A 17817-nucleotide genomic window follows, 5' to 3' on the forward strand; every position below is an offset into this window, starting at 1 on the left:
CAGTCGCTTTTCTTTACCCCAACAATGCTTGATTGTTTCCATGAAAACTTCAGGTTCCACAGACAGGAGAATTCTGTATTATTATGTTCCTGCCAAATTCCGATCTCTGTTTTCCTTCCCCTGCACTCACAAAGGGCTCATAACTTACTGTCAACTGGGAGGGGAGCCACAAAGCTCCACTGTTGCTCAGCGAATAGCCTGTGTTGGTTGATGGCTTGACTGGCTGTAAAGTTTGCTTAACTGCAGTGGCAGTGACAGAAGGCACTTTGGGAACTTCATCCCCCAGAAGGCCCAGACCTCTACACGTTCAGCGAGAGAGAGAGCAGGGGAGTGTAAGAGGGAGAGAGACAGAGAAAGAGAGAGAAGGAAAAAACAAGTAGCTTCTCTTGCCTCTCAATCTCTTTAGCTCCAGACTGCTGGCTGGACGAGAGAGTGGTAGTGCTGAGGTGGTGCAGTAGTTCTGGTGCTGTTCTTTATTGTGGGTGCTGCTCCTATGTGTGCTGCTCCTGGCTGTCCTATTGTTCTGTCCTTTAGTTCTGTCCTTTAGTTCTGTCCTCTACTTCTCCTCGTGGATGCCATCTGAGACAGAGTACTGTAGAACAGACAGGAAAAGGACTGCACTGGACGCTTGGCCTGTCAGCGAGTGTACGTGAGTGTTTGTAGTTGTGCATGTGAGAGTGTGTGTGTGTGAGAGAGAGTGTGTGTGTGTGAGAGAGAGTGTGTGTGTGTCTGTGTGAGAGAGAGAGAGAGAGAGAGAGAGAGAGAGAGAGTGTGAGTACCCCTCTGGCTCCTGGTGAACTGAGGAGGTGTTATGCCATCCAGCGTTGAAGTTGTCTCTCTTGGATCGGGAGAAGGAGGACCAATGGCGGAGGGGGCCATCGGTGGAGACGAGCGGCTCAGTTTGTAAGTGTGTGCTCCTCGACCCTCACTGGGTAGACAGACAGACAGAGCCACTTCAGTGCTTTCACACCTGCATCAGCCTCTGTTGTCAGGCTCTGCCTAGCAGCTAGCAAGGGGGGGGCAGGACACCAACCAGGCTGTCTAACTAATCCAACTGCACAAGTGTTTAAAGTGAGACGGAAGACGGCTCCTCCAACAGGATATTATTGCAAATAATTTACTGTGCAAAGTAATTATGGATGCTGTGCTCTATATCTAAAGTGTGCACTTGAGGAGGCTTGCTTAATTTGCTCTGGGTGGCTGTCTTTTTGAGTGTGGGTTTTAGACGGAGTAACTACGGTGGTTTCTAATAGAGAAAGCATCAGGAGAGTGAGTGAAGTGGGGATGAAGTGCTTGTGTAATTGAGTTGACTTTTTGAAGGGGGAAGGTCAACATTTATAGAGGAACAACTCTCTCCAGCTACGTTGTTAGGGTGTATGTATTTCCCCAGCCATTTGCAATATTTTTATATCATTTACCCATAATTACTTTGTCCACTTGAATTTTTCTCCTTGGATTACATTTTTATATTATTGTCTGAAATAGATATCATGGAAGTGAAATGTTCATTTTAACTTTTAATTTGAACATCTATATATTTTTTTTTTTCTCGAAAAAAAGCTAGTGTCTAGCAGAGCCATTTGTTTGTAGAATCCATAAAATCTAAATAATATAAAATAAATCTGATTATCATAAATAAACTGTGAAATAGACTTCAAAAAGAATATGAGTTCACATCTCATCATCATCATACAGTAGATGGGTTTATGTTCAAATATTGTAGCCATTTTAGAATGTAGGAAGTAAGGAGTTCCTCTCCATCGATTTTTCAGTTACTGGGTCTCGTAGGTAGTGTTAGCTGCTGTGGAATGTGTGTGTGTGTGTGTGTGTGTGTGTGTGTGCACGCTTTATATAGAGAGTGAAGGAGAGCGGTAGAAGCTGAATCATTATTATATGTTTATGTATGGGGTGCCAGGTTCATCTAAAACACAGTCACAATGGAAGGCGATCATTTAATTGTGCTAAACGGCAGTGAGTGTGTCAGTAATTTTCCAGCTGGGAGCTGTCAGGTAGCAACATGTTATTATGCCAGGGGAAGACCCTGTCGATCCCTGCTATATCACCTGGGACAACAGTGGGGGAAATAGGAGGTTACAAAGACCTCTAGAGGAAGACAGAAAAATATCTCTCTACACACTTTTGTAAAATCAAAATACTTTACAGTTCCACCTTTGTGGAAAATTCACTTTTGAATGTATTTGTTATATTTTCCCTTTGTATTTTGTACAGCCAATCTCAGGCTCATCTACAGTATCTGTAATAGATAGACAATATTGAATGTCTATTGAAAGGAAATTCAAGATATTTTCAAATGTAAAGATATATGGCCTTCAGTCCTGAAATGAGTTACATTTTTTTTTTTTTTATGTATTGTAGATTGCTTAAACTACATTGAATACTAGAACTTATATAAACTCTTTCTCTCTCCCACTATGTGGGTGAGCCCTGACTTGTGCTCTGGAGTAAAGCCTGTATCTTCTTTGTGTAGACGGTGTTGCTCTGACCATGTTCTCACAGTGCCTTCACCAGCATGGTGTGTAATGCATTTACTCCCCTACAATGATATTTCATTAGATGCACCAAATGGTTCTTGTGCTGGCCTGTGATAACTGCTCATATTTGCATTTTTTTGTTTTCCATTGTTAGTATGGTGTAATGTTAATATTTGACCTCTAATATCTTTGTTCCAGTCGATGTTGTCTAAAGACATCATGCTTTTTAGGTGTTCACCCAATTTTCAGTTTCTGTTGAAATGCCTTTGTTTTCAAATAACTTTAGATTTTTCTTTAGAGAAAGTCAAAAGATTCCATTAAGGAATATTTCCCCAAATAATTTTCATTTATACCTTTTATTTTCTGCATTTTGGTGTGTGTGTGTGTGTGTGTGTGTGTGTGTGTGTGTGTGTGTGTGTGTGTGTGTGTGTGTGTGTGTGTGTGTGTGTGTGTGTGTGTGTGTGTGTGTGTGTGTGTGTGTGTGTGTGTGTGTGTATACCTGCACATCGTTACCCATGGAAACTTGAAGCTCGGACATAAAGCAGCTTTTTGCCATATCCAGCTTTCCCATCGTTATGTCTTCAAACAATGGCCCTCTTGTTTTAACGACTTATTTGATTATTTCTCCCTCCCAAAACTGGGTGGTGGTGTCTGAGGGTAAGAGGGCTAATATTTTTCTGCTGAAGTGACCTGTGATTAAGGCTGGGAGAAGAGGGAAGAGGCGTGGGGGCTGTGTGGCGCGAGGTAGGCGATGGGGGAGGGACAGGGGCGAAGGAGGGGGGCTGGTGTGGAGTTACTTATCACCATTGTCTATAAAAGGTCAGCAGTGTGAAAGAGCAGCGACAGCGGGCTGAAAGTCAGAGCTTGTTACGATAGAGGAGGAAATGCGATAGCCACAGACACACAGCCCAGTCATAAGACCTGGGGTCCTCTAATGCTAACCAATTAAACAGAGGTTGTCGCGTGATGAAACATTATCAGTGGCAACAATTCATGACTCAAAGCATTCCAGGCCATATGAGCCTTCACTCCTAATCCTTTAAATGTAGGCAGTATTGTCAGCTATACAGTTGAAGTCGGAAGTTTACATACACCTTAGCCAAATACATTTCAACTCAGTTTTAGACAATTCCTAACATTTAATCCTAGTAAAAATTCCCTGTCTTAGGTCAGTTAGGATCACCACTTTATTTTAAGAATGTGAAATGTCAGAATAATAGTAGAGAGTGATTTATTTCAGCTTTTATTTCTTTCATCACATACCCAGTGGGTCAGAAGTTTACATACACTCAAATAGTATTTGGTAGCATTGCCTTTAAATTGTTAACTTGGATCAAACGTTTCGGGTAGCCTTCCACAAGCTTCCCAACATAAGTTGGGTGAATTTTGGCCCATTCCTCCTGACAGAGCTGGTGTAACTGAGTCAGGTTTGTAGGCCTCCTTGCTCGCACACGCTTTTTCAGTTCTGCCCACAAATGTTCTATAGGATTGAGGTCAGGGCTTTGTGATGGCCACTCCAATACCTTGACTTTGTTGTCCTTAAGCCATTTTGCCACACCTTTGGTATGCTTGGGGTCATTGTCCATTTGGAAGACCCATTTGTGTCCAAGCTTTAACTTCCTGACTGATGTCTTGAGATGTTGCTTCAATATATCCACATAGTTTTACTCCCTCATGATGCCATCTATTTTGTGAAGTGCAGCAGTCCCTCCTGCAGCAAAGCACCCCCACAACATGATACTGCCACCCCCGTGCTTCACGGTTGGGATGGTGTTCTTCGGCTTGCAAGCCTCCCCCTTTTTCTTCCAAGAATAACGATGGTCATTATGGCCAAACAGTTTTATTTTTGTTTCATCAGACCAGAGGACATTTCTCCAAAAAGTACAATCTTTGTCCCCATGTGCAGCTGCAAACCAGTGGCTTCTTCCTTGCTAAGCGGCCTTTCAGGTTATGTCGATATAGGACTCGTTTTACTGTGGATATAGATACTTTTGTACCTGTTTCCTCCAGCATCTTCACAAGGTCCTTTGCTGTTGTTCTGGCATTGATTTGTACTTTTCACACCAAAGTACGTTCATCTGTAGGAGACAGAACGCGTCTCCTTCCCGAGCGGTATGACGGCTGCATGGTCCCATGGTGTTTATACTTGCGTACTATTGTTTGTACAGATGAACGTGGTACCTTCAGGCATTTGGAAATTGCTCCCAAGGATGAACCAGACTTGTGGAGGTCTACAATTCTTTTTCTGAAGTCTTGGCTGATTTCTTTTGATTTTCCCATGAGGTCAAGCAAAGAGGTACTGAGTTTGAAGGTAGGCCTTGAAATACATCCACAGGTACACCTCCAATTGACTCAAATTATGTAAATTAGCCTATCAGAAGCTTCTAAAGCCATGACATCATTTTCTGGAATTTTCTAAGCTGTTTAAAGGCACAGTCAACTTAGTGCATGTAAACTACTGACCCACTGGAATTGTGATACAGTGAGTTATAAGTGAAACAATTGTAAACAATTGTTGGAAAAATTACTTGTGTCATGCACAAAGTAGATGTCCTAACTGACTTGCCAAAACTATAGTTTGTTAACAAGACATTTTTGGAGTGGTTGAAAAACGAGTTTTATTGACTCCAACCTAAGTGTATGTAGACTTCCGACTTCAACTGTATATAGGCCTTTTTCCTCTTTCTTTCCTCTGCAAAGTCACTGGGGCTTTGTCTGGGAGAAGGCAGGCAACATGTCATGCTCTTATTGATTCGTTTGGTTTGTTAGCTGTCCATTGTTATTGTGTAATCAAGCATGAGGGGAGACGGCTTGTCAAGAATTCACGCCAGAGTGGCTTCTTCAGTTTGCCATATTCTCACTGCTCAATGTACACAAAGGCACATATTAGGCTTCATTACTAGAGAAACACATAACATTATTGATAAGAGGAAAGGAATAGCAGCAGTGCAGAATGCAGTGTAGTTAGAATGCAATGTATAAACGGGTTGTTTTGTTGAGCATTTTTTATGTGTCTCACCAGAGCCTTGGATACTCTGTTATTCAATGTTTCACATTCACCACTGTCGACCTGGACCCCAGCTTCTCTCCTACTCTATAAAACACCTTATGTTTTATTGTTTAATTCAAACAATTCTGGAATCAAACGCTCACGTTGTGTACCATTATATTCCAGCATAGGCTTTGGGGACTATATAATGTACATATTGTTGCCCTCTGACATTTTCTGAGACTTATTGCAATATCCCTCCCTCTCTCTCCCTTCAATAATGAGAGCTGGTATTGTATAGGGCCTCTGAGAGATTGGGGGGTGGGGCACCCTTGCTCTGTGCTCTCTTTAGCTGAGCGCAGCCCTCCCAGCTCTGCTAATAAATTATTAACCCACTGACAAATACTGTTACGGAGCCTGCCGCAGATCTGTTGCATTTTCTAACAAGATTGCTGTAGACACATGTTACAGGAGGATGGAGTCAGCCCTGTTCACTCTGTCTCTCTCACGCCTCAGCAGCTTGACTGATGACTGGAGACCGGGGTAAAAGTGCCTGAGAGACTGAATATTTTAGTGGTAAAATAATACCACTTGATTTACTGTGTCATACAAAAGAAGTGCTTTGTTTCACTCTCGCACTCCATTGAAGACAGGAGCTTGTTGTGCTGGAGGCCCGGGCTTTTTGGATGCATGAATAAAAAATGTGGTGGAATCTCCTAACTCGACCCCTCCCCCCTTCTCCAACCTCTCCACCCCCATCTTCCTCACAGCACACCATCACTCTCAACAGGCAAGTTCTGAACTTTGCTCTGAATTTAGATTTTCAATTAACACTCTCAATTTTGAGACCATTTTCTATTTGATATAATTACAGGAAACAATTTATTGTCTGATTAAAATTGAGAGCTGGTTCTCTCTAGAGAAAACAGAAGACATCACAGGCCGGTCTGAGAGAGAGTGAGGCTCCTTCCTCCCAGCACTATGGTACCTGACAGACTGGCCCTGTTGACACAGCTGCTGGGGCCTGGGTTATTAACGTGGCCTGCCATTTTCCCATTTTCACCCTAACCACCACCAAAAATACTGATCTATAACTACGTGTGTGTGTGTGTGTGTGTGTGTGTGTGTGTGTGTGTGTGTGTGTGTGTGTGTGTGTGTGTGTGTGTGTGTGTGTGTGTGTGTGTGTGTGTGTGTGTGTGTGTGTGTGTGTGTGTGTGTGCCTGCCTGCCTGCCTGTAAGATTTGGATGTCCTAATACGTATATGTGTTTTCAACACTCTTTATTGTAATGCCTTGTGAAATACAGTAATGTGCTGGCTCTGAACTCAGTTAATGAATTGTATTTAACAATTCACATTGAGAGTGCTAGTCTGCTCTGCTGTTCAGCGCTGTGTGTAAAAGGATGGCACGCCTTTAAATGAACTAGCCATTCTTTAGTGGAACTGAGGCTGCTGAGCGCTGGCGGGCCTAACAGCGGCATGCGATGTGCACAATCCTCACGTACGGGGAATGTGGAAGCACCTAGACTCTTGATCAGATTATTCTAACAACAAACTGTGTGTTAATCTCTCCCTGTGTCAAGTTTGTTTTGAGCCCTCTGTGAACCCCATGCCATTACTTTGGCAGAGTCTGGTGAGGTACGGTGGAGTTGGCTGAGTTGTGGGTTAGCTAATTCCATAACCTCGCCTTCCTCTCCTCTGTTTGTCTGTCTGTCTCATGGTCCTCCCAGCAGGCAGCACAACGACACGATCACACCACAGCCTTTGACCTAGAATACCCACCTCTCTGTCTCCTTCCTCCAGCCCATAGCCTAGCTAATGGGGCGGCTAAACCTCCATCACAGTGACCCTGCGGAAGAGAGGAGAATGGGCCAAATTTCTCACACCCTGAGCTCCCCTCCCTGTCTCTCCCTATCTTCCCCTGCCCATCCCTGCCTTTCCCTTGCATAGAAGATGCTACAGCAGAGATGAGACCTAGACTTGAGGCTCACATGCTGTTTTCATTGTTAAATACCCAGCAGCTTAGCATGAGGCAGATCAGGGGCATGGGGAAAAGAAAGTTACCAGTAAATATGGACTGGCTCCTTTTCCCCACTTCAGATCAGTAGGAATGCCATATTATTATCTTATTAATACCAATCACATAATTAGATTTTCTGGCACAGTATTCATTTCAGTCATTGTAGGTCACAGCATGAGGGTGGCATTATTGTAATTGTAAGAAAAGGCAAAATTAGCTGTAAGATTCTAGGAGGGGAAATGTTAAGCTACATAAAACAATTCAACACTGTTTAAATTGGTATTAACATTTGTTTTCTTTGCACCTGATATGTCAAGTGCACTCTTCAATGTAATATTCATGAAAGCGTGTGACAGATTTGTAAATTCTGTCTTCCACTGCCAGGATCTGATTTCCAAGCTGCTTAAGTAGGATTTATTGGCCAGGAGAAATAGTGTAACACTGAAAAGTTAATCGTTTGCTAATTTGGAGAGTGGAAGTAAAAAGGAAGCAGCTTGGGGTTGGTGTTGTGTTTGGTGGCAGGATCGTTCTGTCAACTGTTCAATTCAATCAATTAAGGCTCTTCTGTTAATTAAGAAGAGGACAAGCACATTACTTTGACTCGTCATCTCCTTATAATTGTTTTTCATAATCAAACAAAAGCGGTTTAAGGCATTATCTGAATTTGGAGCGATAGAGAGTAGGGTTGTCATGTTTACCTTTATCTAGGGTCATTATTGACTGGGGCTTGACTGGGCCACTATCTGGGGCTGTGTTAGCTTCAATGAGAGCGTGTTATGTGGTATAGTAACCCTCTTAGCAGCCTAATCATTGGCTGGGTGGAGGGAGGGAGTGTTGGGCCTGGCCCAGACACAGGCACTGCTCCAGCCTCATCTCCACCATTTACATTAAACAAAGGATTAGGAGAAGCCCCATGGCCTGCTCTCACACCTCCTCAGCAGGCCACATGACCATTGATAGGATTTCTCCAACTTTTACTCAGGTCCAACATTGTTTTTCAGGGCACCAGCAGGTGTAGGTTGATGTGAGGATGGTGAAACATCCAGCATACCTGTCGTAAATATGTTTTGACATCAGCTGTTGTGTCGTCCCGGTGTCATAAAACTGTCTGAAGTTTAACTACGTGTCTTTGAAGTTTTCTGACGGTTGTCCTATTCTCTTTCTCTCTTCCACAGCAGAATAATGTCTTCCAAGCAAGCCACCTCTCCGTTTGCCTCCGTCGCCGATGGGGAGGAAGCCATGAGTCAAGACCACCTGTCCTGGGATAAGGAGGAGAGTGCCGAGGCCCACGGGACGCCCCAGCTGCCCCTGCACAGCCTGCTCCACAGCAAGGGCTCCATGGACGAACTGCAGCCCCTCAGCAGTGTCCCTCCAGAGAGTGACTGGGACAGCATGGTGTCAGCCCAGCAGCGCATGGTGAGAGACACCACCCTGTAGACCAGTAGACCACTTGACTAGTAGACATATTACATTTGCTAAAAAATGATAAAATAATGTAAGTAGGGGTGAGGAATCATTGATACATCTTGTAATTCCTAGAAAACATACATCTCAAAGAAAGAAGAGTAATATGGCTTAGCAGTTTTTTTGTGGATCGATCTGATATAGGGTCTATAGCTAGCTGCCTTACTGCTGTAATACTCACTGTCTACTGTAATGACTCAGTGTACCATTCACTATTTACTGTAGGTGACAGGCAAGCCATCAGAAGGTTTCAGAGGGTACCATATTATTGTCTCTGTACAACAGCAGTCTGTTTTCCAACGTTGTCAGGGGTGAGGTAGATTCCTGACAATGTTCTGTATTTTCCGTTGGTGACCTTCACCATTAATGACTTTCACCACTGTCTAGCCTCTGAGTGTGAGTAAGCCTGACACACAAACACACACACACACACACACACACACACACACACACACACACACACACACACACACACACACACACACACACACACACACACACACACACACACACACACACACACACACACAAAAAAAAAAAATGTCTTGTCACTGTGCCCTAACAGAGAGGAATTTCTCCCACAAGGACAAGGACACGGTCACAACAGAGCCCTCGGACTTAAGACCATGCGTTCTGCCAAGCACTTGTCTTTGAAGTCTAAGCTCTCACGAGTGTCTTGAGATCCTCCCCACTCTAAAAGAAGAGGACAACAACATATTGAGTTGCATTTTAGCGTCACACACAGATTTGATGAAACTATAAATAGGGAGACAATACGACAGTGGAACAAAGTCTCTGAGAGGGTATCTGTTCTAGAGGGTCTGCCCAGGCCCCTCAGACCCCCAGCCGCCTGACTCCCTCACTAGAGGCTCTCTCTGGACCAGGATGCACTGGGGCCAAGATACAGGCTCAACAGCCACCCATTGTTCTGTGCTTGTAAAAGGGAACTCTTCACATGCCTCTCCCTCCTCCTCCCAGCCATGGGTACTGTCTCTAATACTGTGAAGCCGTAGGGATCCTGGGACCCTCAGATAGGCAGCACCAAACCAACTATAATCAACTACAGGTTATTATTAGGCTGAACAGGCCCAGTGATATCAACAGTAAAACGTGTAGTACACTACACAGCACCCCAATAAAAATTCAATACCACAGTATGGCAAATTAAGACAGAATGGAATGTTGCTACGCTTCTTCTTCAGGCTGCATCCTATTTGTCATCAAATAAACATCTCCCACAATATGTGTTGTTGTGTACATCTGCAGCAGGCCCCAGACAATCTGTGGAGCTGCTTTGATGTGTGTGGAGGAGAGAAGAGCAGAGGCACTTGTGGGCTGTAGCCAGGGAGGCAGGTGGCTGTTTGTGACAGACGGGCCTGCAGTAAAGAGACCCAGAGGGGCTCTGAAGTAGCCTTCCAGGGGCCACCCCTCTACACCGCAGTGGCTGCTGGGAGAGAGTCGCTGCTCCCCACTCCTCCTGCCCACCCACGTCCCACCCCCAGCCCCATCCCAGCCCCTTTGTCCCGGCTTGTTTTCTAAGGATGCTGGGAGAGAGTCGCTGCCCACCCACGTCCCACCCCCAGCCCCGTCCCAGCCCCTTTGTCCCGGCTTGTTTTCTAAGGATGCTGGGCGGTCTGGAGACCCTGTTCTTGTCGTCCAGTATGTAAATGATAGTCAGGAGATTGCTCAGGTGGTCCGCTCTTCTGACAGGCTCTAATTGGATCACAGGGCCGTTAGTGATGAAGGTAATTAGAACGGCATTTGAAAGAATGTTTTGTGCATTGTCTCCTGTTACTCACTGCAATCACTCGACAGCCTCTTGATAGAATGAAAGGATCCGTATGAAAGTTCATTCTATTCATTTCGGATCTGAGGGAGGAAATGCTTGCATTTAGTTTGCATAATTTCAAATCCTTTTCAGTTTATCATTACTTCAATTATTATTATTTTATCCAGATATGAAAAACAAAAGTTTTTGCTGCCTTTTTAACTTGAGCAATACCAGCCAATATATATAACATATATAACAACAATATGTAAAATGATCTTGTTCTGGTTGATTGTTCTGCGTTGAACAGAAAATACAGCGAGACATGGTGGAGACCTTGTGAACTGAAGGGTTGTCAAACCTGAACACTGCCAGTTAATGGAGCTTCTAGTCTGAGTAGAATCTATCAGATGGATGGTGGTGGCAGGCTGTGATGTCGTACTGAGGAGCGACATGAGGTCAAGGAAGGAGGACTAGAACATGGGGCAATGACAAGTCTTGAGGTTAATTATAGAAAGACAATCACAAATGTACCTCAAAGCTGGCAACATTAGTTTTCCCCACCATTATCACATCACAGTTGGCTGTGGATTGCCATGGCCTTTTTATCATTAAATTGTAAACATTGAAGTTGGAAAAGTGAAGTGTCGAGATCCCGTCAGCTCAAGTTGACTTGGTACAGATGGCGCATGGGAGAGGGAGTGTGAGAGGGGAGAAGGAGGGATTGACAGAGAGAGAGAGAGGGGGGAGAGAGGCAGACGGCGAGAAGGCTGAAAGTGTTGCCTTTGCTGATTACCTGACTCTACTGCTGTGCCATGCGTCTGTGTGGGCTGTGCCCTGAACCTGCGCCAGCTGATTAACCCAGCGCCACTCCACTCCCCACAAGCACCCTCCACTGGCCCTGGCACAGCCACAGCCACCCCTGTATAATCACCCCCATCCTGCCCGCCCAGCGCTGGGTGTAGACCTTGTCGCGCCAACCCGGGCCCTGGTACTGAACCGAACCACCTCTCTGACTCCTCTGCCTGTCTGAGGATATTAAGCTTGGATAAAAGATTGCAACAGGAATGCCCAGTGTAGTGTACATCACTCCATGTTCTTTGGGAATATCAGCAGATCCCACACACTTCTCAACATCGTTCTACCTTCTTGATGTTCCTTTCTTCTTGGGTTGTTCACTTTCACCGTTATCTGTGTGTCCTTCAGTAGATTGGCTTCCTCCTTTATGTGTGTGTTGAAGGTATTGTGTTGTTTTGTTGTTAAATGTCAGATCAGGCAGTGTTATACGTGACACACACAACAGATGTGAGAACACACAGAGGTAGAAGGGTTCAACTCTTCACAGCAGAATTACCTGTTGTCTCCTCACTCTCTGCAAGCCATAATTAAAACAGCCTTGTGTCTGAGAAGCCATGACCCAAGTTCTCTCTCTCTCTCTCTCTCTCTCTCTCTCGCTCTCTCGCTCTCTCTCTCTCTCTCTCTCTCTCTCTCTCTCTCCTCCTGCTCCTTTTCTGTGTACAGAGAGCACCCAGCCATCAGTCTCAGACAGGACCCTTAGTTAAATACTAAACCACACACAGGTGGGACCCAAAAACAACAACAGCCTGAGACAGGACACAGATTTACGATGGCCCGCAGCACTCAGCTGAGAATAGGCCTCCGCTCAAAAATGAACAAATTACACAGCACTCACCCCAACACAAATGTACACTCAAACGCAATTTGAGAAATTATAGTTGGGAGGTTTCTCTGTGTAGTTTCTCCGGAGGTAAAGTAGTGCCTGAGCACACACACATACACACACACATACACATACACACACACATTATGGCTATGCCCTCTGAAAGTGTCCCTCATCGTTTCACTACACTATTTTCACTTGCCAGATATCATTTGATAGAAGCTGCTGTTGTGTGAAAGCCAGAGAGGAGTCATTTGATATGGCCAAATCGTCCTGGGCCACCAAAGAACTAGCAATCACTGCATTTGACTACATCAACTGTCAACAGCCGATAAAACTCAGATACACAGGGAAATACTAATGATTATATCCAAACCCCTTTCTCTTTCCCCATCCCCTCCCAACTGCTGTTTTCTTACAGGAATCTGACAGCAATAAAGTATGTTCCCTGTACTCCTTCCGGAATAACTCAACCTCCCCACACAAGCCTGAGGAGGGGGCCCGGGAGCGCGGCGACCTGCTGAGCGGATCTGCGTTCGGAACGCCGGAGCGCCGCAAAGGAAGCCTGGCCGACGTGGTGGACACACTGAAGCAAAAGAAGCTGGAGGAGATGACAAAGTCAGAGCAAGATGGTAGGACACTAAGTACCTGTGTATGTGTGTGTGTGTGTGTGTGTGTGTGTGTGTGTGTGTGTGTGTGTGTGTGTGTGTGTGTGTGTGTGTGTGTGTGTGTGTGTGTGTGTGTGTGTGTGTGTGTGTGTGTGTGTGTGTGTGTGTGTGAGGGAGTGTGTGTGAATGCTTCCTTTTTCAAATGGCGTCAAACTTTTCCTCTCCCTCCCTCTCTCTTTCTCTATCATTTTAGTTTTTTCTTTCCCACTCACTCTCTCTTTTAATTAAACACACACACACACACACAAACACGTGTGCACACACACACACACACACACACACACACACACACACACACACACACACACACACACACACACACACACACACACACACACACACACACACACACACACACACACACCCAGACACAGACACAGACACACACACACACCCAGACATACCCAGACAGAGGCTGGGAGGACTGACGTGACTGTGTTTCCAGTTTGTTCTGAACCCTTTCCACAGTGACAAAGAGTGGGTGGCACTACACCTCAGCTTAAGTGTGGTCTCCCCCCACTGCCAAGGCAAACTGTCAGGCCGTAAAACACATGCCACCGACCTGATGCCAGGAACATTACCTTTTTATTCTTCAACACAGAAAGCTCTTCACTAAGGGCAGCATTCATCAGTCAAAGTCAACTGCACCTACAGACAAAATGAGTCCTGGCTATTAACAGGGATGCATGTGCCAATTTAATTCATTCAGTTTACTGTACCATATAGTACCTCATTTTCCAAATGTCCTCACATATCAAATACACTTAATAGAACTATATGTCACCCGATGGTAACCCACCACTCCCTAGTCCTATATGGTATCTCACAGTACCCCACACAACCTTCTGTCACCCTATGGTAACCCACCACTCCCTAGTCCTATATGGTATCTCACAGTACCCCACACAACCTTCTGTCACCCTATGGTAACCCTCCACTCCCTAGTCCTATATGGTATCTCACAGTACCCAACAGAACCTTCTGTCACCCTATGGTAACCCTCCACTCCCTAGTCCTATATGGTATCTCACAGTACCCAACAGAACCTTCTGTCACCCCCAACTCTCTCCCCCAGACTGCAGACTGTAAGAAGAACGCACAGGGGAAAAACAAATGTTTGAAAGAGCCGCTACAACATTTCCCCCATTCTTAATTAGCACGACATTGGTAGTATAGTGTAGTATTCAATCAGACTTGGAGCCCCCTGGGAACGCTGGTGTCTCATTTAGCGTCGGGGGAGCTTTTAGCTTAAGCACTACATCACATGAATAAATTAGATGTCCGTTCATTTAAAAATAATTTGTCGCTTTCTTTTTATAAAGTGTTTGGTGGTCTTTGCACAGTATCAACTATCCTGGATTATTCAGTAGATAGCAATCTCCTTCCCAATATTTTATTTTCCTAATTTAATTAGGTCATCCAAATTCTAATATTACTAATTACAATATTACATTTTAGCAATATTAGATTTACAATAATTTATTCAGATTCATTATTTATGATAATGTTGGCTTATGTGTTTAATAGTAAAAACAGTGTCTTAACTAGTATTTCTTCCCCTGTTGTCTTAATGGTATCGTTAGTTTCATACCCTTGACTTTTCCGGAGATGATACCTTTCCCTCGGCACAGAGGACATCTCTCATGTGTCTCTGGTTTCTGATGGGGTTGTTTTCCGCGGCGGGCGCGCTCCTCTGAGCCCTCTATGGCGAAGGCAGGCGTTATGGTAATGAGCCCCAGCTGGTGAGGGCCGGTTGTTGCAGTAATTTAAATGGTCAAGTGCAGCTGGTAATCCAGGGCCGTATGTTAGCGCAGGGAGGAGAGAGTGCTTCAACGTGCAGTACAGCTGTTTTAATCTCCTGTTAATAAAAGAGCCTGGCCCTGCCTCATGCGCCATGCATCAACACCACCTAAATAAACTCCCTTGTTGGAGGAAATTAGTTTCTGAGAACACAGAACAAGACATGAGGCTCACGGAGTTGGTGTCAAGCGTCCACAAGGACACTGAATCTCTCCATTCCAGCAGTTTACAGACGACATATTGAACTATGTCGTCTGTAAGCTGCTGGAATGGAGAGATTCAGTGTCCTTGTGGACGCTTGACACCAACTCCATCAGTAGAGATGACTGTGATTACTGTACATCAGAAGGGATATTACAGAGTATGGTGTGTAGGGCAGGAGGGTAACTGTTGTTACCGTTCATAATCTATGTCAGTGTTTATAGAGAGCCTCTGTGAGCATCTTGAAAGGGCAGGATTAACCCATTACGGGCACACCAGAAGGTTGGAGAGCCATTTGTTGCCTTAATGACCTGGCTAATGTAAGACAAAGCAGTGATGTGCTAAATATATCACTTATCTAATCTATGCTATCATAGAGACAACTGTTCCTCCTAATCCACCCTGCTTTAGTCCCTCCACTGGTCTGGATCACTGGAGTCTTCAGAGCAGAGCTAGACACCATCTGCTGCCATTATTCTGACTGAGTCCTCCCTGTTATGTCCCTGGTCAGGAATCTCATCTCATTGTGATGATGGATCAAGACTGAGCTTGCTGGCCTTAATAGAGGGCATGAGAATCCTCTCTGTTTCACCTATTACAATGTAGACACTTGTTCGACACCATTAACATTGAAGTTGTTTAAACTGGACTTTGTATATCCTCTTAGATTCAATGATGAATGAGTCAGAAATTGTCATTTAGATAATTGTGTGACGTTGTGCTAGTCCAGAGGCCATATTTGCTACTGAGCGACGGTAAAGCTGTGGACTGGGACAGAGAGCAGTCCTAACAGACCATGACAGAGTCTCCTTCGGCCGGCCGGCCATGCCTCTTTCAGTCCCCTAACAAAATGTTAATTACATGTATATCGTCGTCAGGGTTCGCTGCCCTCAAATCCAATCAGACGAAAGTTGACCGCAACTTTGCCTAGCTGGGCTGCCATCTCAGTGCTCCATGCCTGAACCCGCCACAGTGGCCATACTCATCGGCTCTACCGCCCTCCCACCCCTCCTCCGTCCTCTCTGTCACTGGTCCTTAAAGTGCTCTAAGTGCTTGTGACTGCGCTAATGAATGAAAATGTCCTCCCAGCAGTGAGGACTGCATTAAGCTGAATAGCCACCTTAGCTGTAAAAGCTCTATTAGACTCAGTGGCCAGGAGGGCTAACGATTGTGCCCAATGTTTATTTACTAGGTATTGTAAATGCATTATTTATGGAGAGCTTTCCAGACACCACTTGTCAAGAGTTAAAAATGTCAGTATAAGGTGTTAAGGGAAAAAGAAAAATGGCCTCCATTATGAAGATCCAAGGTGACCTTGGTTGGATCCACAATTAGACCAGCTTCCTATAATGCACTAAAGTATGAATAATGGTCATAGGGAGTCAACACTGTGTTGTCCCCAAGACAAGGACAGGTGATAGTTGTGTTTGTTAGGTTTTAGGTTTTAGCCTGTTCCTTTGGGCTCTATACAGGCAGGTTGAATCCTTGCCAGCACAACCAGCTCTGGATTGGATTTGCGTGCAGTTAATGAATTCCTAATGTCTCTTTCTATTGTGCATTGAGTGGCATGCTGAGACATGTTTTTATTCTTTATCGGTGGCCTGTCGAGCACAACGCATATTCTGTGCACGGAGGCATGTCAGAAAGCGATGCACTCAAGCCGGTCAGATATTCGTCTCCTTCTTTGTAGTGTACTCTGTTACAGAGACTTGCTGCTTGCATCAGGGAATGTCAACACACAGGCATGCACGCACAAACGTCCCCTTTTTGCCTGGGCATCGACAGTCCTCTGCCTGTGCCAGTGTAGCCAGCAGTGTCGTATTGCCAGGAGTAGTTCTGGCTGCTGCTAAAATCTTGTTATATTTGAATCCATGTTTAAAGGCCGGCGAGACTGAATGCCATGTTTCAGGCAGGAGTGTGGCAGGGCTGCAGGCAAACCCTAACCCCAACACTGACCTGGGATATTGAAACACGTTCTAGGTCTATGTTCCCTTATGGACAAAATACACAAGGCTTTTTAGATTTCAGGTTAAACTAGAGGTTGCAGTACATAACATCTATATTCTGATGTAACGGGACTGCTTTTACAGTTCAACCTGGTGGTTGGCCTGTATAACAGTACACAGTATCCCACAGTGTTCCTGTGATGACTCTAGTCTGTCTGTGGAGAAGAAGTGAGAAGGAGAGGTCGCTCCCCATTGAGTTGGGATGTCCTGACCCCCTGGGAACAGGTGTGCATGCTGGAGGTCCTGTCTCAGAGGGTAACATGCAACCCTGGGTGACCTGTGACACTATGAACAGTTGCTAATGTGAAGGGGTGAGGACTTCTCCCCAAGGCAGTAACCCAACCTCCTTGGAGCTGAGAGGAGGTCCATACTCCACACTATGGTGCACAGGAGCCAGGCTATGGCCAACAGAAGCTAGCCTTGTCAGTCAGAGTATCTGGTTAGCAGTGCACCTGGACCACAGCAAGGCCTATTGACTAATTACCATACCAGTGTGAAGCCACAGCACCTTCATCCACAGGGACAGTTCACCAAATCACAGCCTTCCTCTCTGAGGTAGAAGGATTATGAAAGAGATCACACACGTCAGGAGCAGAGGACCTCCACTGTGTGACATGAGTGGTCAAATTGTGCTGTTTAGTTGGGTGATCTGAATGTATGATTCTCAATTTCAGTCATACTCTATGTAATGCCAATCAGAATATATCTCTCTCCCATCTCTCTCTCTCTC

General features: G+C 45.0%; 1 protein-coding gene across 17 annotated transcripts in view; it reads left to right on the forward strand.

Moving 5' to 3' along the window:
* Nucleotides 1-17817, forward strand: part of LOC106587529 (SRY-box transcription factor 6) — a 194768-nt gene that overhangs the window by 65394 nt on the left and 111557 nt on the right. For 4 of the 17 annotated variants that reach the window (XM_045689258.2, XM_045689256.2, XM_045689255.2 and 1 more), the window contains 2 exons: nt 8675-8915; nt 12834-13044. In XM_045689258.2, the coding sequence (XP_045545214.1) occupies nt 8675-8915; nt 12834-13044 (452 nt within the window). Of the gene's footprint in view, nt 1-332; nt 904-8674; nt 8916-12833; nt 13045-17817 lie in introns of those variants that run through there. The other 13 variants (XM_045689262.2, XM_082957836.1, XM_045689253.2 and 10 more) reach the window with 9 other exon arrangements.

This window comes from Salmo salar, chromosome 11 (genome assembly GCF_965601325.2).
Source record: "Salmo salar chromosome 11, fSalSal1, whole genome shotgun sequence".
NCBI classification, from domain to species: domain Eukaryota; kingdom Metazoa; phylum Chordata; class Actinopteri; order Salmoniformes; family Salmonidae; genus Salmo; species Salmo salar.